The sequence below is a fragment of the Dromiciops gliroides genome, chromosome 4 (genome assembly GCF_019393635.1).
Source record: "Dromiciops gliroides isolate mDroGli1 chromosome 4, mDroGli1.pri, whole genome shotgun sequence".
Lineage (NCBI taxonomy): Eukaryota > Metazoa > Chordata > Mammalia > Microbiotheria > Microbiotheriidae > Dromiciops > Dromiciops gliroides.
Genome location: NC_057864.1, coordinates 311,307,307 through 311,325,744, shown reverse-complemented (window position 1 = coordinate 311,325,744; position 18,438 = coordinate 311,307,307). Strand labels below are relative to the sequence as shown.

General features: G+C 39.5%; 3 protein-coding genes across 3 annotated transcripts in view; all 3 read right to left on the bottom strand.

Moving 5' to 3' along the window:
* The window catches only part of C4H6orf163 (chromosome 4 C6orf163 homolog), a 28,898-nt gene extending 26,320 nt beyond the window's left edge, over positions 1-2,578 (bottom strand). The window contains exon 1 of the mRNA XM_043964408.1: positions 2,454-2,578. Within this exon, the coding sequence (XP_043820343.1) occupies positions 2,454-2,475 (22 nt within the window). The 5' untranslated portion in view covers positions 2,476-2,578. The remainder of the gene's footprint in view (positions 1-2,453) is intronic.
* On the bottom strand, positions 2,365-17,027 carry SMIM8 (small integral membrane protein 8). Its single transcript, XM_043964410.1, has 3 exons — positions 16,892-17,027; positions 5,595-5,752; positions 2,365-2,685 (listed from the first exon to the last, which is right to left on the bottom strand). The coding sequence occupies exons 2-3, from the start codon at positions 5,727-5,729 to the stop codon at positions 2,527-2,529; spliced, it is 294 nt and encodes a 97-aa protein (XP_043820345.1). The 5' UTR covers positions 5,730-5,752; positions 16,892-17,027; the 3' UTR covers positions 2,365-2,526.
* Positions 6,676-8,589, bottom strand: LOC122726583 (tigger transposable element-derived protein 6-like). The gene is given in 2 exon segments (XM_043964407.1): positions 6,676-8,215; positions 8,218-8,589. Coding segments are annotated over 2 exon segments (1,506 nt in total). The 5' UTR covers positions 8,345-8,589; the 3' UTR covers positions 6,676-6,836.
* Positions 17,028-18,438: the final 1,411 nt, after the last annotated feature.

The window sequence follows — 18,438 nt, the reverse complement described above, 5'->3', positions numbered from 1 at the left end:
AAGTGACTTGAGGAAGGTCACAAAGAAAGGGTGGATAAGACAAGCACAAGTTCTTTTCACATTTTTTACAAATTATGAAAATCGTCCCATGGTCTGTAGCTAGAAATCTTCCTAGAATCTAACATTTAGGAAGACTACTTCAGACTTGAGGTATAGTTAGGGCCAAGGCTGCAATCCAGGTCTCCCACTTTCTCATCCCTTCCTACTACAATACTCTTCTCTGCATTTTCATTGACCCCTTTTTTATCCAGTAGCATTTGCTTTTGAGTCATAATTGCTAGATCATCAGCTCGATTAGCAAGGCTCCTTACTAGGTAAAAACAATATGACAGTGTACAAATGTGTACAGCATCTATCACAATTGTACCTAAAGGCAGGAGACAAACATTTTTAAGTCGGAGAACAAAAGTTTTCTTTAGCACTTGAGAACAATGGATGACACAAGCTGGACCTTAGAAAGAGTGAAGTTTTTCTAAGTCTTTAAACTTAACTCTAAATGATATGATTTGGCAGTGTATAGAGTGGAATCAGGAAGCCTAGAATCAAGACTCACTTCCCTGACTTCAAATTTGGCCTCATATTTATTAGCTATATGACCCTGGGTCACTTGACCCTCTTTGCTTCAGTTTCCTTAGCCGTAAAATGAGCTGGAGGACATGGCAAACCACTTCAGTAAATTTGCCAAGAAAACCCCAAATGGGGTCTTGAAGAGTCAGATACAACTAAAAAAACCACTAAACAATGAATGATGAACTCTAGTAGATTACTAGAGCATCTTTTCAATTAGTTTTGAAGAAAATAAAAATCTCAAGTGTTGAAAGTAAGCTAAGACTCAAATACCTTTTATTATTAACCAATGCCCTCACCCTGGGTTTCCATAAACAATATATTCCATCTCTTGGCTCAACATTTTGATTCTTCCCTATTCCTGGAATTCTCTTCCTCCTCAATTTTACCTCCTGGCTTCACTGGCTTTAATTCCCAACTAAAATCCCACCTTCTATAGGAAGACTTTCTCAACACCTCTCTAATTCTAATAATGCCTTCTCTCGGTTAATTATCTATTTATCCTGGCATATATTTGTTTGTGGTTTCCATTAGATTGAGAGTTCCTGGAGGGCAGGGACTGTCTTTGGCCTCTTAATTAGCACAGTACTTGGTGCATAGTAGGTGCTTAATAAATGTTCACTGATTGATACTGATTATTACTAGCCCTGGAAAGTCTAGAAATTAAAAACCTACCTTCATACACTCCCTAAACCCCTAGGGACTCATTTTGAAGACAATATGCTCCATTGTCTTTGGATGATTCCCACTTCACCCCAGCCTCCACAAAGTAACATTCTGCAGTAGATAATATTACCCTGTTATATTTTTAACAACAACAACAACAAAAAGAGGGAGGGGTCCCAAGTGAGGAGAGGCATACTTTTTTTTTGTTTGGTGGGGCAATGAGGATTAAGTGACTTGCCCAAGGTCACACAGCTAGTAAGCGTCAAATGTCTGAGACCATATTTGAACTCAGGTCCTCCTGACTCTGGGGTGGTGCTTTATACACTGTGCCATCTAGCTGCCCCTGAGGCATACATTTTTAAAGGTAACTTTCAGCAGCTGGAATTCCACACTGGTGAAATCTCAGATACTCACTTGTGCCACTGAAATTGGAATGATAATAAAAATACATTTATCTAATTTTACCCTCACAGCAACCCTATTATCCCCATTTTATGGATGAGGATGCTGAGGCAGATATCAGCTAAGTAACTTGTCCAGGGTCACATAGCTAGGAAGTTTCTGAAGTTGAATTGAACTTCAGTCTTTCAGGGCTCTGTCCAGTATGACACTCAGCTATCTATAATGTATTCTGGCTGGAAACTTAGAGTCCTAACTTTTTTTGTGTGTGTGGTGATTAGCAGATTCTCTATGATGGAGCAGCTCTGGCTCACCTTTGCTTGCTGAAACATCTTCAAAACCTGTCTGTAACACAGCCATAGTTTAAATGAAGGGTAGGAAGAAGACTCACACTTACCTGCACATGTTTGTGATTTTAAAAAAAGTTTTGAAATTTGATTTTTCACACTTTCCATTCCATCTGTACACTTTCCCCCCAACTCTTTCTTAACTAATGAATATCTTCTTGCTATGTAGAAAATGAATTATTTTGCACATAGCAAAATGAACCAAACAGGTGTTGCTACAGTCTCTTCCTGATTTATTGAGAATACCAATCAAAGGGAACCACTTTTCCTTTATTACACAATTGAATAGAGATGACTGGCATTCTTAAAGAACTTTGAAAAAGGCTTTGCTAGGAGAAAAAAAATCGAACCTTTTTATGTATGTGTAAAGGGAAGGAGATGCAGCTATGAAAGGCAGAATTTAATACAGAAATTTGGATGCCAAACTGTTATGTTCTTCCATGTGGACACAATGCAGGATAATAAACATGATACCTGGTACAATATAGTCTTTCATCTGAAGATCTCAGAGCCCTTAATACAGCTCTGTCTGTAGTAATCAGCTCTATTAATCCCATTTAGATGTTTTTCTCCTCATATATCTGGCTCCCTCACTGTCAATCGCTTCATAGAGGTCCTTTTTATTCTCTTGAGTTGCATGTAGGTAACCAATGTAAGCCACACAAAGTGTAAGAGTTATCATTCCAAAAATCATAACAGGTTTGTTCTGTCAAAGGAAAAAAAAGTATAACTTCATTAAGGATATTGATTTTGAGGGCTTCAGGCTTCTTGCCCCACTCCTCTTAGCATGCATATCCCTATTATCAAGCTTAGATTTAGTATTTTAGCATCATTTATATCATTAACATTGATAATGTTTCAAAGCTAACTTGATCATCTAGGGGTAGATTATCCAGTTTGGGGAGTATCCAGGACCCTTGCCATTGTTGCTCTCTTCTGTTGCCTGTTCCTTGGACTGTTTGCTACTTGGGCAGAGAGAATGTCATAGAACGGGTGCTACACTAGGAGACTTCAGCTCCATACCTGTCTCTGGGACTCACCCCACATATGGAACCATCAAAAGCCTCCTGGGATTTGTTTATAGATTCCTCCTACGTAAAATGAGAAGACTGGACTAGAGGATTCCTATGGTTCTTTTCCAGCTCTGAAACTCAAATTCATAGGTTTTAATGGAAGTGGAGGTGAGGAATGAGGGGTTGTGATTACAATGAGTGTCAGGGTATTACTGTCCCCACGGTACACCTCTTCCCCTTCATTAAGAAAAACTGGGAGTTGGTTGTCTTTGCAAAGTGCTTTCACTTCAATAACCATTTATTGGGCATCTACTATGTATGAGGCAGTGTAGTGGATAAAGAGCTGGGCTTCGAATGAGGAAGACTGGGTTCAGGTCCTCCATCTAACACATACTAACCTAAGCATGTGACCTTGGACAAGTCACTTAAGACTTTTATTGGCCCTCAGCAACTCTTTAAAATTTTAAGTTGCAGAGCAGGTGCAATGTGTTAGTAAAGTCTTCCTTACGAGTCTGCTGTATCAATGAAACCACTGCCCAGTGGTTGATGCCCACTCTCTCTGCCTTCATGGAGTTTCCAGTCTAAAAAGGGATATGACACATGCAAAAATAACTACTGAGCTAAAGTTATTTATGTGGGGTGAGGAGGGGAGGATTTTCAACTGAGTTTTTATCTGAAGACTAAAAAATCCTCACAACACCCAGCATTGAACATAGTGACACAAACATAGCAGATGATTCACAGATATGTCAAATTTCAAATAGTAAATTATTGGTCTAACTTCATTTACAGCTGGGGAAATGGAGGAAGCATTGAGAGGTGTGGCAATGGGCCTCAGGGTCCTACAAGTTCTGGAGATCAGGAAGTTGCCCAAGACTCTAAAGCTCCTTGATCCATATACTATATTATGGTCCCTCAGTCCCTAAGCCCCTTTAGCACTTTTATATTGGGCAAAAGAATAAAATCCTCCTATTATGTTAGTGCATATAACACTGATAGATGGTAATGGATAAGTTGAAAGGACTCAGGTAATTTATATTCCTTATATTTTTCACCCAAATTTGCTACATTATAAATTTCAAATTTCATTAACAGAATGAAAAAGAAACATTTTCCCTAAAGTGATTTCTTTTTGAAAGATGTTAAAAGAAAAACAACCAGCTCTCAAGAAACTAAATCTGATATTCCTGACGTTGTGGTTTTTTAGCATTTTTCCACATAAAGGGAAACATGTTAGTTCAAAATAATTTTATATACTATCTAGACTCAGGGACTGGATTATAAGATTTGACCTAATTAAATTCCAAGGATGGTATAGTGGAGACTGAATGATCAAAATACCAATGATTGTTTTTCCTAGAATAATGTAAGCTCTCAAGTAATACATTTTAATTTACATTTTTAAACCATTTTCATCAAATCAATAACTTCTTGGTTTAGTCATAGTATGCTGTACTTGGAGTTAGAACAACCAATTAATTACTAGCTATATGACTATGAGATGGTCACTCAACTCTTCTCTCTGAACTTCTATCTCTTGATCAGGAAAATGAGGACAATACTGGAATAACATACTTTTCAGTGTGTAGTGAGGAAATGAATAAACTTAATAAACTGTAAATTTCTATATGGTTGAAGGGAGAGAGGACTGAAATGAAATCCTGCCTTAGTCATTTAACCTCTCAGCCTCAGTTTCCTTATTTTTAAAAAGGGCACAATAATAGCACTTATCTAACATGGTGATGATCAAGAAGAAAACATATGTAAAGCTTTGGGCAAACCGTAAAGAATTATATAGCTAGCAATTACTATTTTTTATAATATAAATTAAGCTAAAATTCAGGCATGAAGATCACCAGTGACAGGGAGCTCAGTGGTCACCAAAGAATCTTTTTTTTTGGCGGGGGGGTGTATAGCTTTTTTTGCTATAAACTTTTTCCTTATGTTGAGCTGAAATTTCATTAACTTCCTCCCACCTGATGAACCTAGTTCTGTCCTCTGATGTCAGGGTCTTATGATTACCAAAAGAAGTATGCCTAAGCTACTGGAGGAAAATGGATGGGAGAAAAAAATTACAATGATCTAAGTTATTAGTAACACAAGACAATTTTTCCTAATTTACCTGATCTAATTTGGTGAAAACTCTACTTGCTGGTCTTAAGTTAGGAACTTCAGGAGGGATTATTAGGTTATTATTTACAGTTTGAAGACATTCTTAATAAGGGATACAGTCATGAACTGAATTAATAAATTTGTCCCCTCATTTCAGAGCTCTTACCCACAACAATTTTTTTTAAATGACAGAAATGTCAGAGAAAAACATTTTATTTTTTTAAGGTTTAAGATTAAACATTATTTTCTATTATGTCCCCCAAGAATTATAAATATATTTAGTTCATTTTAGCATAATAACAGTTAAAGATTTTTTTTCCATCTAACAAAACCTATTATTCACATACACAAAGCCTTACCCAACATTAAACTCCATGAGAAATTAAATGACATGGGGAAACACAAGACCTTTCTATTTTCCATGGTTAAGTCAGAATAAATGTATATATACTTATGTATTTTTTATTGTTTTTGGATATACTCCTCTTACAGGTTTAATGAAAAGCTCTGGATTCACAGCTCGAAATAAGGTGGTTGTGCGGGTCCCCCTGAGCCCTGGGATTCGATAGTCTTTCTCTTTGAGTGGTTCATTTTTAAAGGATGGGGGCTCAGGTGCTGAAGACATCTTGATTAAAGATGGTTTATTACCTAAAAACAAAATAAAAGATATTTTCTTCATAACTGTTTCATTGTTTAACTGCCCTTTGAAATAACTGTATTACACTTTTGCTTTTAATTCTCTATTCTGGTATATTCTTAGTTTTAATTACTCTTAACTCACATGCCACATATAGTATATAATGCTATATGTTTTAAAAATGAGGTTTTAGTATTATTTTATTAGTAATACTCCATGTTTTTGATCAAAAGAATCTAGAGAAATAAAGTAACACTGGAATAAAGCCAAGGCCTAGTGAGTTGAGTAACATTTAATCTTTTTATACCTTAGACATGCTAAAGGTATATTCTGGTCAGTGTATTAAGTGCCATCCTCCCAATATCTTCTTGTATTCACCTTACAAATTTCTCATACCCCTTCCCAAAACCACATTCCTTGAGAAAAGTGAGTATTTCTTTCTTTAACACCTACTTTTATGCTCACCGGTCCCAAACTGCATCCCTTTTATTTCCCTCTGCGGGGCTCACATTAGCTGCTTCTCCCGTCTCCCCAATCTTCTACCTAGAAGCTACTCCCATTGTGATTTCTAGGTTGAGCATGAGCTATTTTTCCCCTCAGCTTAACTATTGGTTCCTTTCATTCTTTCCTCATTCCCATGTTTACTACCACCCTCTTTCTGCTCTTGTATGTCTTCAAGTTTCTCCCACCTCTATACTGGGTGCACACAACTATATGTCTTGAATCTCTTCGCTTCACTGTCAACCTTTGTGAAGCTTTGTTTTCCCTTCTAGTACTTTTAGGCCAAGGCTGACGTACCTTTCCTGCCATCTAGTGGCAAAACCCCCCCACAACAAGAAACAAACCCCAAACTATCACCCTTTACAAATACTGAAAAGTTCCAGGAGTATTTTGGTTTTTAAGCTGAAATTTCATTTCATTGTGCAGAAAAAAATTATGAAATAAGATTTAAAGATTAATTCTTATATTCTGACAGACATTTCTTATTCAGTCATTTACAACAAATAATTTTTATTCATTAGGTCTTCTGTTTTTACAGATGTCATAGGGAATAATTACACACTTTATTTAATGGAAAGCATATTCATCCGCATTTCAGCTGTTTTTTTTAAAAACAGTTTTTGTCGCATCGGTCACTAAATACTCATGTATGCCACTTAATTGTGCAAACATGTCATCCGGAACATCTGTTTGATTAGAAAGAAAGTGTCTTAGGCTTTCAACACTTGCTATGGCTTCTGAAAGAGTAACAGGTGACCGTTCCATTTCTTCAGCCCCATCATGTTCACCATCGTTTTGGGGATCCATTTTTATATCAGTAAGTACTCTTTCAATAATTTCTGTGTCCTCTGTCTCTTGAGAAACAACCAAATTGTTATCTGCGGCAACAAAACCTTCAAAATCAAATTGGTCTGGGACACCAGTGGCAGTGGCTGTTGAGTGCCATATTTTTTGAAATACCACATTTGGCCTGTGATCTTCTTCCAGGTCCACATCAGGTGACTCAATTGGGATCATACCAGTTTTCTGCCAGCACTTCACTACTGTAGATGGTTCCACAGACCACCAGGCTTCAGCAATCATGTCAATAGCTTGTTTCATATTAATTTTTTCATTTTTGTTCTGGTCATCCAGATTGAGAAAAAGCTGTTTCAGTAGCTGGCTTCTGTAATGAACTTTCACAGTGCGTATTATGCCCTGATCCAAAGGTTGCAAGGTGGCTGTGCAGTTCATTGGTAAAAATTCAACTCGGATGTGTTCTAAGTGGGGAACTGTGTTGTGAGCAGAGCAATTGTCAATTAACAAGAGGATATTGCGTTTTGCTCCTTTCATCCTCACATCAACCTTTATCAGCCACTCATTAAATAAATCCTGTGTCATTCGAGCATGTGTATTAGCTTGATAATCACATGGGAGCAAATGGGCATTCCTAAAGCAATGTGGCTTAGCTGACTTGCCAACAATGAGAGGTCTCATCTTTTCTGTCCCTGATGCATTGCAAAAGAAAAGAGCTATCAATTTTTGTTTGCCTCCTTTAGAAATTTTACCTTTGGCTGAGAGTATATGATGAGGCAGCAACTGATAAAGCATACCTGTTTCATCAGCATTAAAAACATCATCAAGGCTATAGTCAGCAATTAGCTTCTTAATTTCTCCTGCACGCAAGTCATTTATCTTTTCCATGGGAGTATTTTCTTCATTACAGACTACCTTTAATACAATTCCATACTGTGCACAAAATCTGTTCAGCCAGCCTACACTTGCTTGAAACTCATCGTGACCAAGAAGGCTAACAAAATCCAGGGCCTTTGGCCGAACAAGTGGACCACTGATGGGGCCATTCCTTGCTTGCACATCTTGATACCATGCAAACACTGCTAAGTCAATGTCGCCATAAAGTGCACCTCTCATTCGCTTTTGTTTAGGTGCCAGTATCCCTTTCTTCACTTTCTCTTCAATTTTGGCTTGGTCAAGGTAGATAGAGTGGTCCTAAAATCCTTTGCTACATCTCCTTTCTTTCGGCCAGTGTCTACTGCTTCTACCACTCTCATCTTCTCTTCCAATGAAAACTGGCGGTGTCTCAACTTTCCTCGCTTAGCCATGGAGGCAGGTTGGATAGATCGTGTATATATATTTTGTGATTTAAGTGACAGTGTCAGCCACCACCATGCACCTAATCCACGTACCACAGTCACGTTTCTCCTTGTGCTAATAGTTAGACTGTGAACGTGGGAAAGAGAAAATTCAGTATGAAACAACTATTCAGCTGAAAGCAATTTTATAGTTAATAAGAAGAATTTCAGAATGGTAGAAATAGAAGAGAATCTTAGAGATCATCTAGTCCAAGTTTTTCATTTTACAGATAAGAAAACAGGCCCAAAGTGGAGATATAATTTGTCCCCAGTCACAACACAAGTTAATGGAAGAACCAGGACTAGAAGCCAGGACTCTCAGTCCCTCAAGAAGTAGGGAACGCTCATGACAATAAACTGAATTGGACATGTTTATAACAAAACAAATATGTACAATTAGTAAAATAACTGCTTCTTATTGTGTTATGACATGTGATTATTATATTCATTAATCACCTTAAAATTACAAAACAGAAATGCTTATCCTGAGTTAAGATATATAAAGCACTTTGCAAAGCTTAAATCACTATATAAATGCTAGCTATTACTATAATATTATTATTTATATAATTTTAATGAAAATTCAGTTCATGAGAACCAATTCAAGCCCAGGAAAAACTCACTGTGATAAGTTATTAGGACATTTTAACTCTGAACATTTATTTTACTTTGATAATTGAACCAGATGATCTCTAAGGTTCAGCTCTTAACCTCATGATCCTGTTACCTGCTTGGGATTTTATTCTTATAGGAATTACAAATTGATTCAAATAAAGGCTGTATTTTCCCCCTGAATCTGGCTATTAAAAAGGGCATAAAGGGCAGTTCTGAAAGCTGCCTAAGATGCTACTTCTGTTGCAAAGACAGAACTTAAGTTTCAGAGTTTCCTTGGCAGATAAATAAAACAATAGGTAGAAACCTATTCCAGATGCCCTTGCTACTTGTGCTGAAAAGTACAGGACACAGATCCTTCTGGTCTCTACCTCTCAAACAACTGCCTGCATCTTTGCTCCAGTCTTTTAAAGAAAGGGATCTCATGGCAAAATCCATCAATGATCATTTCCTCTGCTGATCCCTCAGGCTTAAAAGGTTCCTCAAGGATGTATAGTAGGAACAGATCTGGAGAAGCTACCACCTAAAAGACTACCCTCAGCTTAGACTATACATTTGAAGGAGTTGCTCTGTAAAATTCAATGTTAAAAAATAAAAGAGTAGGTTTGAGAGAAGGGAAATGAAGCAAGAAAGGTGATAGATTACTGCAGCTGTTTGAAGAGTAGAGAGGAGAAATGAAGGGGAAGTGAGAATGGATTGTATACATTTCTCTTCTCAGTCCCCCCAATGGCAAACTTCACGTTTACATGCTATTCTCCATTTCCCCATTTCTCTGTGGCAGTTTATTTATATAGAATGCAAGCTCCCTGAGGGCAGGGACTGGACTGTGTTAATTTTTTTTTAGGGGTAATGAGGGTTAAATGACTTGCCAAGGGTCACACAGCTAGTAAGTGTGAAGTATCTGAGGCTGAATTTGAACTCAGGTCCTCCTAAATTCAAGGCCAGTGCTTTATCCACTGCGCCACCTAGCTATCCCAGACTGTGTTAATTTTTGCCTTTGTATCCTTGAGCCTAGCACACCACAGAAACTTAATGTTTGTTGAGTAAATAAATTTAGTTCTTTTGTTGTTTTTTTTTAAACTTCTCTCAAATAAGCCCGTTTTTAATAGAGAATTTTTTAAAATTCATTTTTCACTGTGGCCTTATCGTATATTTTTCCTCTCAAAACAACTTTGTTTTAGGGTTCTAGCTCTATTCAAAATAGCTGGATTTGGACATTTATACATGTATAATACTTATCAAGATTACTATACCACATTCTTTATCGAAGATGGATGCTTTTCAATTTTTGTTGCAAGATTCTGAGTAAATTTATACCTTTAAGATGGACATCCAGGGGGGCAGCTAGGTGGCGCAGTGGATAAAGCACAGACCTTGGATTCAGGAGGACCTGAGTTCAAATCCGGCCTCAGACACTTGACACTTACTAGCTGTGTGACCTTGGGCAAGTCACTTAATCCCCATTGCCCCACAAAAACAAACAAACAAACAAAGATGGGCATCCAGCTGAGTTTCCTCCTTTTTCTAGCAATATTACTTAGTAACATCTGGAACTTAAGCCTCTGTGCTAGTCTTATTTCTGTTACAAATTCTCAACTAAACTTGAGAGGTTTGGGCAGAGATTAGATTAGGAAACAAGTCAGTTAATATTCACCAACAAATTACTGAAATAATATCACATATTTTGAGAGATTTAATATGAAGGTAATAGTCTATATTACCTGATGCCAGAACATCTCCATCTAATTTTGCCTTCTCTGAAACAATGAAATCTAATACAGATCAATTAACTGCTTCCTTGCCTATGTTTGCCAACTTTACTGCCATTGTTAACATAGTTACCCCTAAAGGACAAGAAGCTATTATAATAGCCATAAGACAACAAAGAATCTTTAACTACCTATTCTTCCTTAAAATATTTAGATTGACAAAATTTAAAAGTAATCTAAATGACAAAGGACTTTTTAAAAAAAATTAAGATTTTACATATTCAAATCACCTTCAAAAAATGACCCTGTGTAAATTAACAAATAGATTTGAATTGGGGGGGAAGAGAGTCAAAGCAATAAAAGAAATACTTCCAATTTTATGTGCACTAAAATTCTACCCCTGAATCTTATTGTGGTATCGAGGGGGTGACTGTATTCTCAAAGGCTTCAACAGAAAGGCTATGATGCACCCAAGTGGGGACTCTTCAAGTAGGGGCTCAGTGATGTACTGTAAGTATTGTCATTTGAAGACTGGCCTAAGTTCCTAGGTACTTACTACCTTGGTAAGGTGATGAAATTTTAGGCCATGGCAACTCTTTAAAATTAAGCACCTTCTGTGTGAAGCTGTCTACTAAGTTAGAAGAGCTATAATCTGCAGTGGTGGATGAAGTATCCACAGTGATAAACTTATACTTTCCTGAAATACTGAAGTATTCCATGTATAAGCATTAGATGTCATAAAGGGCATTTCTGATCTCTGCTGATTCTAATTCTTTTGTAATTCAGTGATCCTCAACTAGACTATTAAAACTGCCTCCAAATTGGTCTCCCTTCAGCAAGTCTCTCTGAACTCAAATCTATCAGCTACGCAGCTGTCAAAGTGTGGTTCCTTAAAACACAGGTCTGACCTGTGACCTCCTGTAAAATACCTTTTGCATTTGTTGCCATATTACAGAGGGTTATTTCTACTCATTTCTTCCTCAATAAGCTCCCTCAAACTCCAGTGGCTCTCCACTGCCTCTAGAATAAAACAAACTCCTCCTAGTTTTTGTTTGTTTTTTTGGGGCAATGGGGGTTAAGTGACTTGCCCAAGGTCACACAGCTAGTAAGTATCAAGTGTCTGAGACCGGATTTGAACTCAGGTCCTGAATCCAGGACTGGTGCTTTATCCACTGTGCCACCTAGTTGCCCTACCTAGTTTATTTTTTAAAGACCTTCCCAACCTGGTGCTAACTTACCTTCTAAGCCTTGTTATGCATTATTCCCCTTTCCACACATTATGATCCAGCCAAACCAGCCTTCTCTTTCTTCCACATAGATGGAGTTCCATCTACTGTCTGTATGTCCTTGTACTGGTTATCTGACATGCTCTGAATGTAATCCTTCCTCATCTCTTCACAGAATCTCTCTCTTCCTTGAAGATCTGATTCAAACACCATCTGATGTATGAAGTGTTTTCTGTCATTCTATATACACCTATGTACTTGACTCTCTCACTGAATGTAAATGCAATGATGCGAAAGACTTTAATTCTTAGTACTTGTACCTTCAGCGCCTAGAATACTGCCTTAGCACAGAGCTTAATAAATTCTTGACTGATTGATGCACATAGTGGGCACTGAGCAAATGCTTGTTTGCTGTTGAAGAACTACCAAAAGTATGAAGGGTAAAACAAACAAAAAAAACCCCAATTATCTGTTAACTGGTTTAACTGTGTATATGCCTCCTAGGACACCAATATATTTAAAAAAACATTTTATGGGGGCAGCTAGATGGTGCAGTGGTTAAAGCGCTGGCCCTGGATTCAGGAGTGCCTAAATTCAAATTTGGTCTCAGACACTTGACACTTACTAGCTGTGTGACCCTGGGCAAGTCACTTAACCCCCATTGCCCCGCCAAAAACAAACAAAAAAAATAAAGAAAAAAAAAAACCATTTTATTCTGGAAGGAGGGCTAGGGGAAGGGACTCAGAACAAATACTATTTCCAAATATAGCCTTGAAGCATCACAGAAGAGGCAGTTCTGATCTTTCAAAGGTAATAAATAAGACAGCTTTTGAGTAACAGCAATAATACATATCCCTGGGATGTTGAGTACATTTCCAAAACTTTAATCACTCCTAGAAGACTCCTTAGAGATCATCTGGTAGGAGATGAGAAAGATAAGACAGTACATTGAAATGACTTGCTCCAAGTCAGTGACATAGCCAAGCCCTGAATATAAGGCTTCTGATGTCTAGTCCAACATTTTTTGTTGTTGTTGTCTTACATGTTGCCTTGTAGTTCTCAGAATTCCACAGGAAAAACTGTAAACTCTGAATTTTTTCTTTAGGAATGGGAAGGACCTTTCCAAACAGCTAAGGAAAGAACAAGAATTTTAAGGACTAGTGGCAAGAAGTAGTATTTTACTCTCAAATTCACCATTATTCAAGTAAATAAGATGTGAATTTTATAAACGTTTTATCCCTAGTTGACCCATTCACTTTTTAGATATTACCCAAGCCTTCTCCACTCTCCCCCTTTTCTTCTCTCTTCTCTTCTGTTGTGGTTTTCTTCCTTTCCTACTCCCTTAACTGACAATAATACTGTTATACTTATAAAACGACTTTTTGTTGTTGAATTCTCTTCTAGTAACTTGGCATGGCATGAAGACCATCCTGGATTCTCAAAGGCCATGCTTACCAGTAGAGCTCCGGCTCTGACAGACTCTACAGATCTAGAAATGGGCTATGGATATGTTGCATAAAGACTAGCCTAAGTACATACTGGCACATCAGCATAAGGCTGGCTCAGATACGCAGGTTTGGGGGCACTGCAATTCATGAAGACTGTCTAATAAGATGTGATGGGATTGCTTATATGTGTGGGTGAAGTACGCACACCAAAGAATTCAAGGTCCTTCTGAAGTCCTGAAGAAATATTTGATGAATGGAGTTAAATATTCCCTGCTCATAATTTTAAAAGCAGGTAAGTGAAATACATAATTTATATTTTCTTTAAAAAAACAACAACCCTAACTTTCTACTAAACTGCTTTTCACTTGACGTGGCCATTTATTGATTGCTTTTTTTCTGGGTTACTTGGGCCTCTGCTAAAAAAAACTGTTTGCCACTTCTGCGTATTTCATGTTTTTTCTTTCCCTTTCATATCTGCCCTCTAATGGAATAACAAAAAAGCCAGTAAAAGAATATGGAGAAACACTAAGGGGCTTGGATAATACACCTGAGAACAAACTGGAGGTGGTTGTATCTAGAACTTCGTTTTCAAGGTTTAAGATTTCCCCCTTTACAGAACCACACTACAATGATAAATTAAAGTGAAGGTAGGCTCAGAATATTTGACTGGTGACATTAAAGAAATTAATTTTGACATAAAATTGGCAGGTGTAAAGATGTACAGAAAAATGAGGACGATACATTGAAAATCTAGGAAGCATTTTTAGAGATAAACACGTTCTACACATAAGCGTCTTTTTTTTTTTTTTTTGCAGGGCAATGAGGCTTAAGTGACTTGCCCATGGTCACACAGCCAGTGTCAAGTATCTGCTGCCTATTTGAACTCAGGTCCTCCTGAATTCAGGGGCAGTGCTTTATCCGCTGCACCACCTAGCTGCCCCCAACACATAAGCATTTCAATGAAAGACAAAATCAACATGGAGTTAAAAAAGGAGCAATGGAATTCCAATAACAGTGCAAGAATATTTTGCAATTTTAGTTTCCCTTGCTTATCACAATAGAGCTACTTTATCATATTTAAAGGAAAATAATTGAAAGTCTAGAATTTAAAAAAAGTACCTGAGAATAAAAATTAAGATAAAAATAAATAATTGTTCAATTCTCAGTTTATGTTTACAAGCTGTTAAAAATTCAAGAGTGTGGGCAGCTAGGTGGCGCAGTGGATAGAGCACTGGCCCTGGACTCAGGAGGACCTGAGTTCAAATAAGGCCTCAGACACTTAACACTTATTAGCTGTGTGACCCTGGGCAAGTCACTTAACCCCAAATGCCTCACCAAAAACAAAACAAAATTCAAAAGTGGCAGAATGGCTAGAGGGTAGGCCACAGAGTCAAAAAGCTATGGTTTAAATCATATTTCTGAGGCATACTAGCTATGGAACCTGAGGCAAGGCGCTTAACTTGTAGGTGCCTGGAAGCAACTCTGCTAGACCCTAAAGTAGAGAAGGTAGCACATCTGCATGGATAGAAGCAATTTTTTCATCTGGTGTTCCCTATACAATCAAATCACAGGTGAAGACAGGTATCATAGGACTGATCACAAATCTAAAGCTGCCTTAGAGGTCACTATAGAGGCAAGAGATCTTAGGAATCATCTAGTTTGACCCCTTCATTTTACAGATAAAAGAATTGAGGTCCAGAGAGATTGTTATTTTCCTCCAGGTCACAAAGACTATGTAGCAGAACTGGGATTTAAACTCCAATTTTTGTGTCCTTTTCACAATACCAGTGTCTCCAATTGAAATTTTCAACACATTCAATCCTTTTAGATGATGCATTACATTTTGTAATATTAAAAGGAAAACCATCTTCCTTTTATTGCATCTTTCTTTTATTCCTACCTTATTGTATCTGAAGAAATTATAATATTCCTTTTGAAATGATCTATGCAGAATAACAATAACCTATAGGAAACTTGATGACAGAAAATTAATACCTTCAATATCCAATTTGAAAATGTGCAGGGATTATGAGTCAACTATTAGTACAGTTGATTATTGGGCTAACATTATAAAAGAGACAATTCTTAAAGGAAGGAAGCATCTGACATGAAAAGAATTATATATAATCTGTAGCATACATTAGTGTGGTAAGGAAAAATACAACTTCTGAGCTTTAATGCTATAAAATTATACAAATCATATCTTTTGTGGTAAGTTGTCAAAACTCTGTCTTCACTTTAATGGTAGTTATGGGGTTATGTTGTGCTCTGGTGGTAGACAGCCTTTAGCAGTGGGTTTGTGTACTTTCCAGGGCCTTGTAGGGCATTTCCAATGTGAGGGTGCCAGGCATTTCTAGTATCTAGGATGTGAAAAAGAGGTGTCTCTCTAGCACAGGGAGGTCGGGAGTCATTAGAGTTGGCTGTGTGAGGGCAATGTGTGAGACCAGATGAGGTGGGGAGGGAAGAGGGGGCTGAATGGCAGGGTGTGTGTAAACTAGTAGACAGGGAAGCTACTGAGACCTTAAGGGACATCAGATTTGGAGGATATAAAAACAAAGACCCTGCTGGTGTACAGGATGGCTCTGAACCAGGACGGAGACAAGTGGAAGGAGAGTACAGAAAAAAAAGGTGGATGACTGAAGAAAGTGGAAGAATGGTAGAGGAGAAAAATGATGGCGGGAGAGGAGGAGGAAGGTAGAACAGGAGGGGGGAGGGCCAAGAATGGAAGAAGAGGGGCAGAGGAGGAGGATGGAAGGGAGACAGGGGAGAAAGGGTCTATAGGAAAGAAGAAGAAGAGCATAAGGAAAAGAGTAGAAGAGGATGTTAAAAGAGACCGGAGAAAAGAGGGAGGAGACAGATGAGAGGGAGACCAGAGGAGGAGTATCTTGGAGGGGGCGAGTAGGAGGATGGGGGAGGCCGGAGGGAAGGCAATGGGAAGAGGAGCATGTGGGAGAAAGGAGGAGAGGCAGGAGGCTTGAGGAAGAAGAGCGGAAGAAGGAAGGTGGTAGCGCCAGAGATGGGGGGAAGAGGGACGAAGGAGGAGGTAGAGGAGAAAGGAAAACGAGGAGAAGGGCGAGTAGGAAGAGGAAAAAGAAGAGCGCACCGAGGGGAAAGGAGGAAAGAAAGGACTAGAGACACGGGAGAAGAGAAGATGGAGGATCGTGGGCGGGGAGAGAGAGGGGAAGGGCAAAGGAAGAGGAGGAGAAGGGAGGAAGGAGAAAAGAGGGAGGGAGGTGGAAGAGAAGGAGGAGGGGGGGTAGGAGTTGGAGGGAGATAGGACCACGGAGGACAGAGCAGGAAGAGGAGGAGGAGGAGAAACGGGGAAGAGGAGGAGGCAGGAGGAAGGAAGAGGGCGGGGAGTGTAGAGGAGGAGGGAGGAGCGGGGTTCGGGCCTCGGCATTTGCAGGACTCGGGGTGGACACCGGGGCGCCGCTGAGTCCCCTTCCCGGCCAAGACGGACTGACCCCCACACCCTAAGGGGTGTCCTCGCCGGCTCCACCATGCTCCGGCTGCGTCACTCACCTTCTGCCGGGGCCAGCGCTTCTCCGACTCCTTTCCTCCAGGCTGCAGCCGCCGGCCGCCGAGACGGAGAGAGCGGGAACGCGGCCGCTTTCTGCCGAGAGCGCCTCCGCCGCCGCGAGCGGCCCCTGCTGCCCGGAGGCCGCCGTGCTTTGAGCGTGGGGCGGGGAGGCTTGGGCCTCTGGGCTCCAGGCCAGCTGGGAGGCCACTTCTAGCACTTCCTGGGCGGAGTGCGTGCCTCTGGCTTCCAGCCCGCCCTCGCTTACCCCTGTTTTTAGGGCTGGGTACGCGGGGTGACCTAGAGCAGGGCTTCTTAAACCTTTTTTCGCTCGTGACTCCTTTTCGCCCGAGAATTTTTCAGGTATACATAACCTTTTGCTGTTGCCAAATTTTTCGCGACCTCCACATCCGGTTATGCCACCCTATTGGGGCAGTAAAAGGTTATGTGCAGGGTCCCGTAAAAATCTTTCGGGCGAAAAGGGGTCACGAATGGAAAAAATTTAAGAAGCCTTGATCTAGAGAGAGAAAAAAAAATTAGTAAACTTGGTTTCCCCCTCAGGAGTTTCCCATATCAATTAAATCACAGGTCCAGCTAAAAACAAATAAAATTTTTGACCAGGCTCCCTGCTAGGCTTGGGGCTATAGAAAGACCAAAAAAAAAAAAAAAAAAAAGAGCTTACGTTCTTTGGGGAAAGTTGTCTGGGAGAGGGTAAATAATAGGTACATAAATAAGTGCAGGCAAAGTAACAAGGGGAAATTAGGAAAGGCCCTGTGTCAGAGGAGGCACCTTAATTCAGCCTTGAAGGGAGACAGGGACTCAGAGAGGTAGACATGAAAACGGGGCATGTTTCAAATATGCGGGGACATGAAATATCTTGTTTTAATGGAACTTTGAGGGCATGAAAGGGAATAATGTGAAATCAGCCCAGAAAGTTTTTATTCTCAGATGAAGGATGGGCTCTGTTGAGAATGTGGTATTGTACTTGTGAATATGTATCTTGCTTAAATAATATTCCCATTTATATTGCATTTATTTTTATTTGTCATTACATATTGTGGGGACCAATTTTTAATTGGGGAGTGCTAGCTAAGCGGCTTGCCGCAATATTGGGGCAAGGAAGGAGATTGGCAGCCTCCCTCAAAACACAGCAAGATTTATTTTAACAAGACCGAGCTTAAAAAAAACACAAACAGGATCAGTAGGATCAAGGGAAAGGAAATAAGATGTGGAAAGGGAAATTATAATACCTGAAAAAATACCACCTCCCAGGAATCAGCTGAAAATACACAGTAGAACTCCGGTCACTCTCCAGCTTCCACCTAGCATACCCAATTCTCCTCCCCCAAACCTAGAAACACCCCACAAAGCCCTAGCCAATGGGATGGCTGCTCTAACAGTCACATGACTGCCCTCACTAGGCTTCCAATCATTATAATTTTGCCAGGCCCATGTAGGATTCCGGGAGTGGTGATGAGTGAGGTGCCAGAGCCCTGGCAACTGCTTCAACCAGTGGGTGGAGCACTGTGGGGTTTGTGGAGCCCCAGGCCAG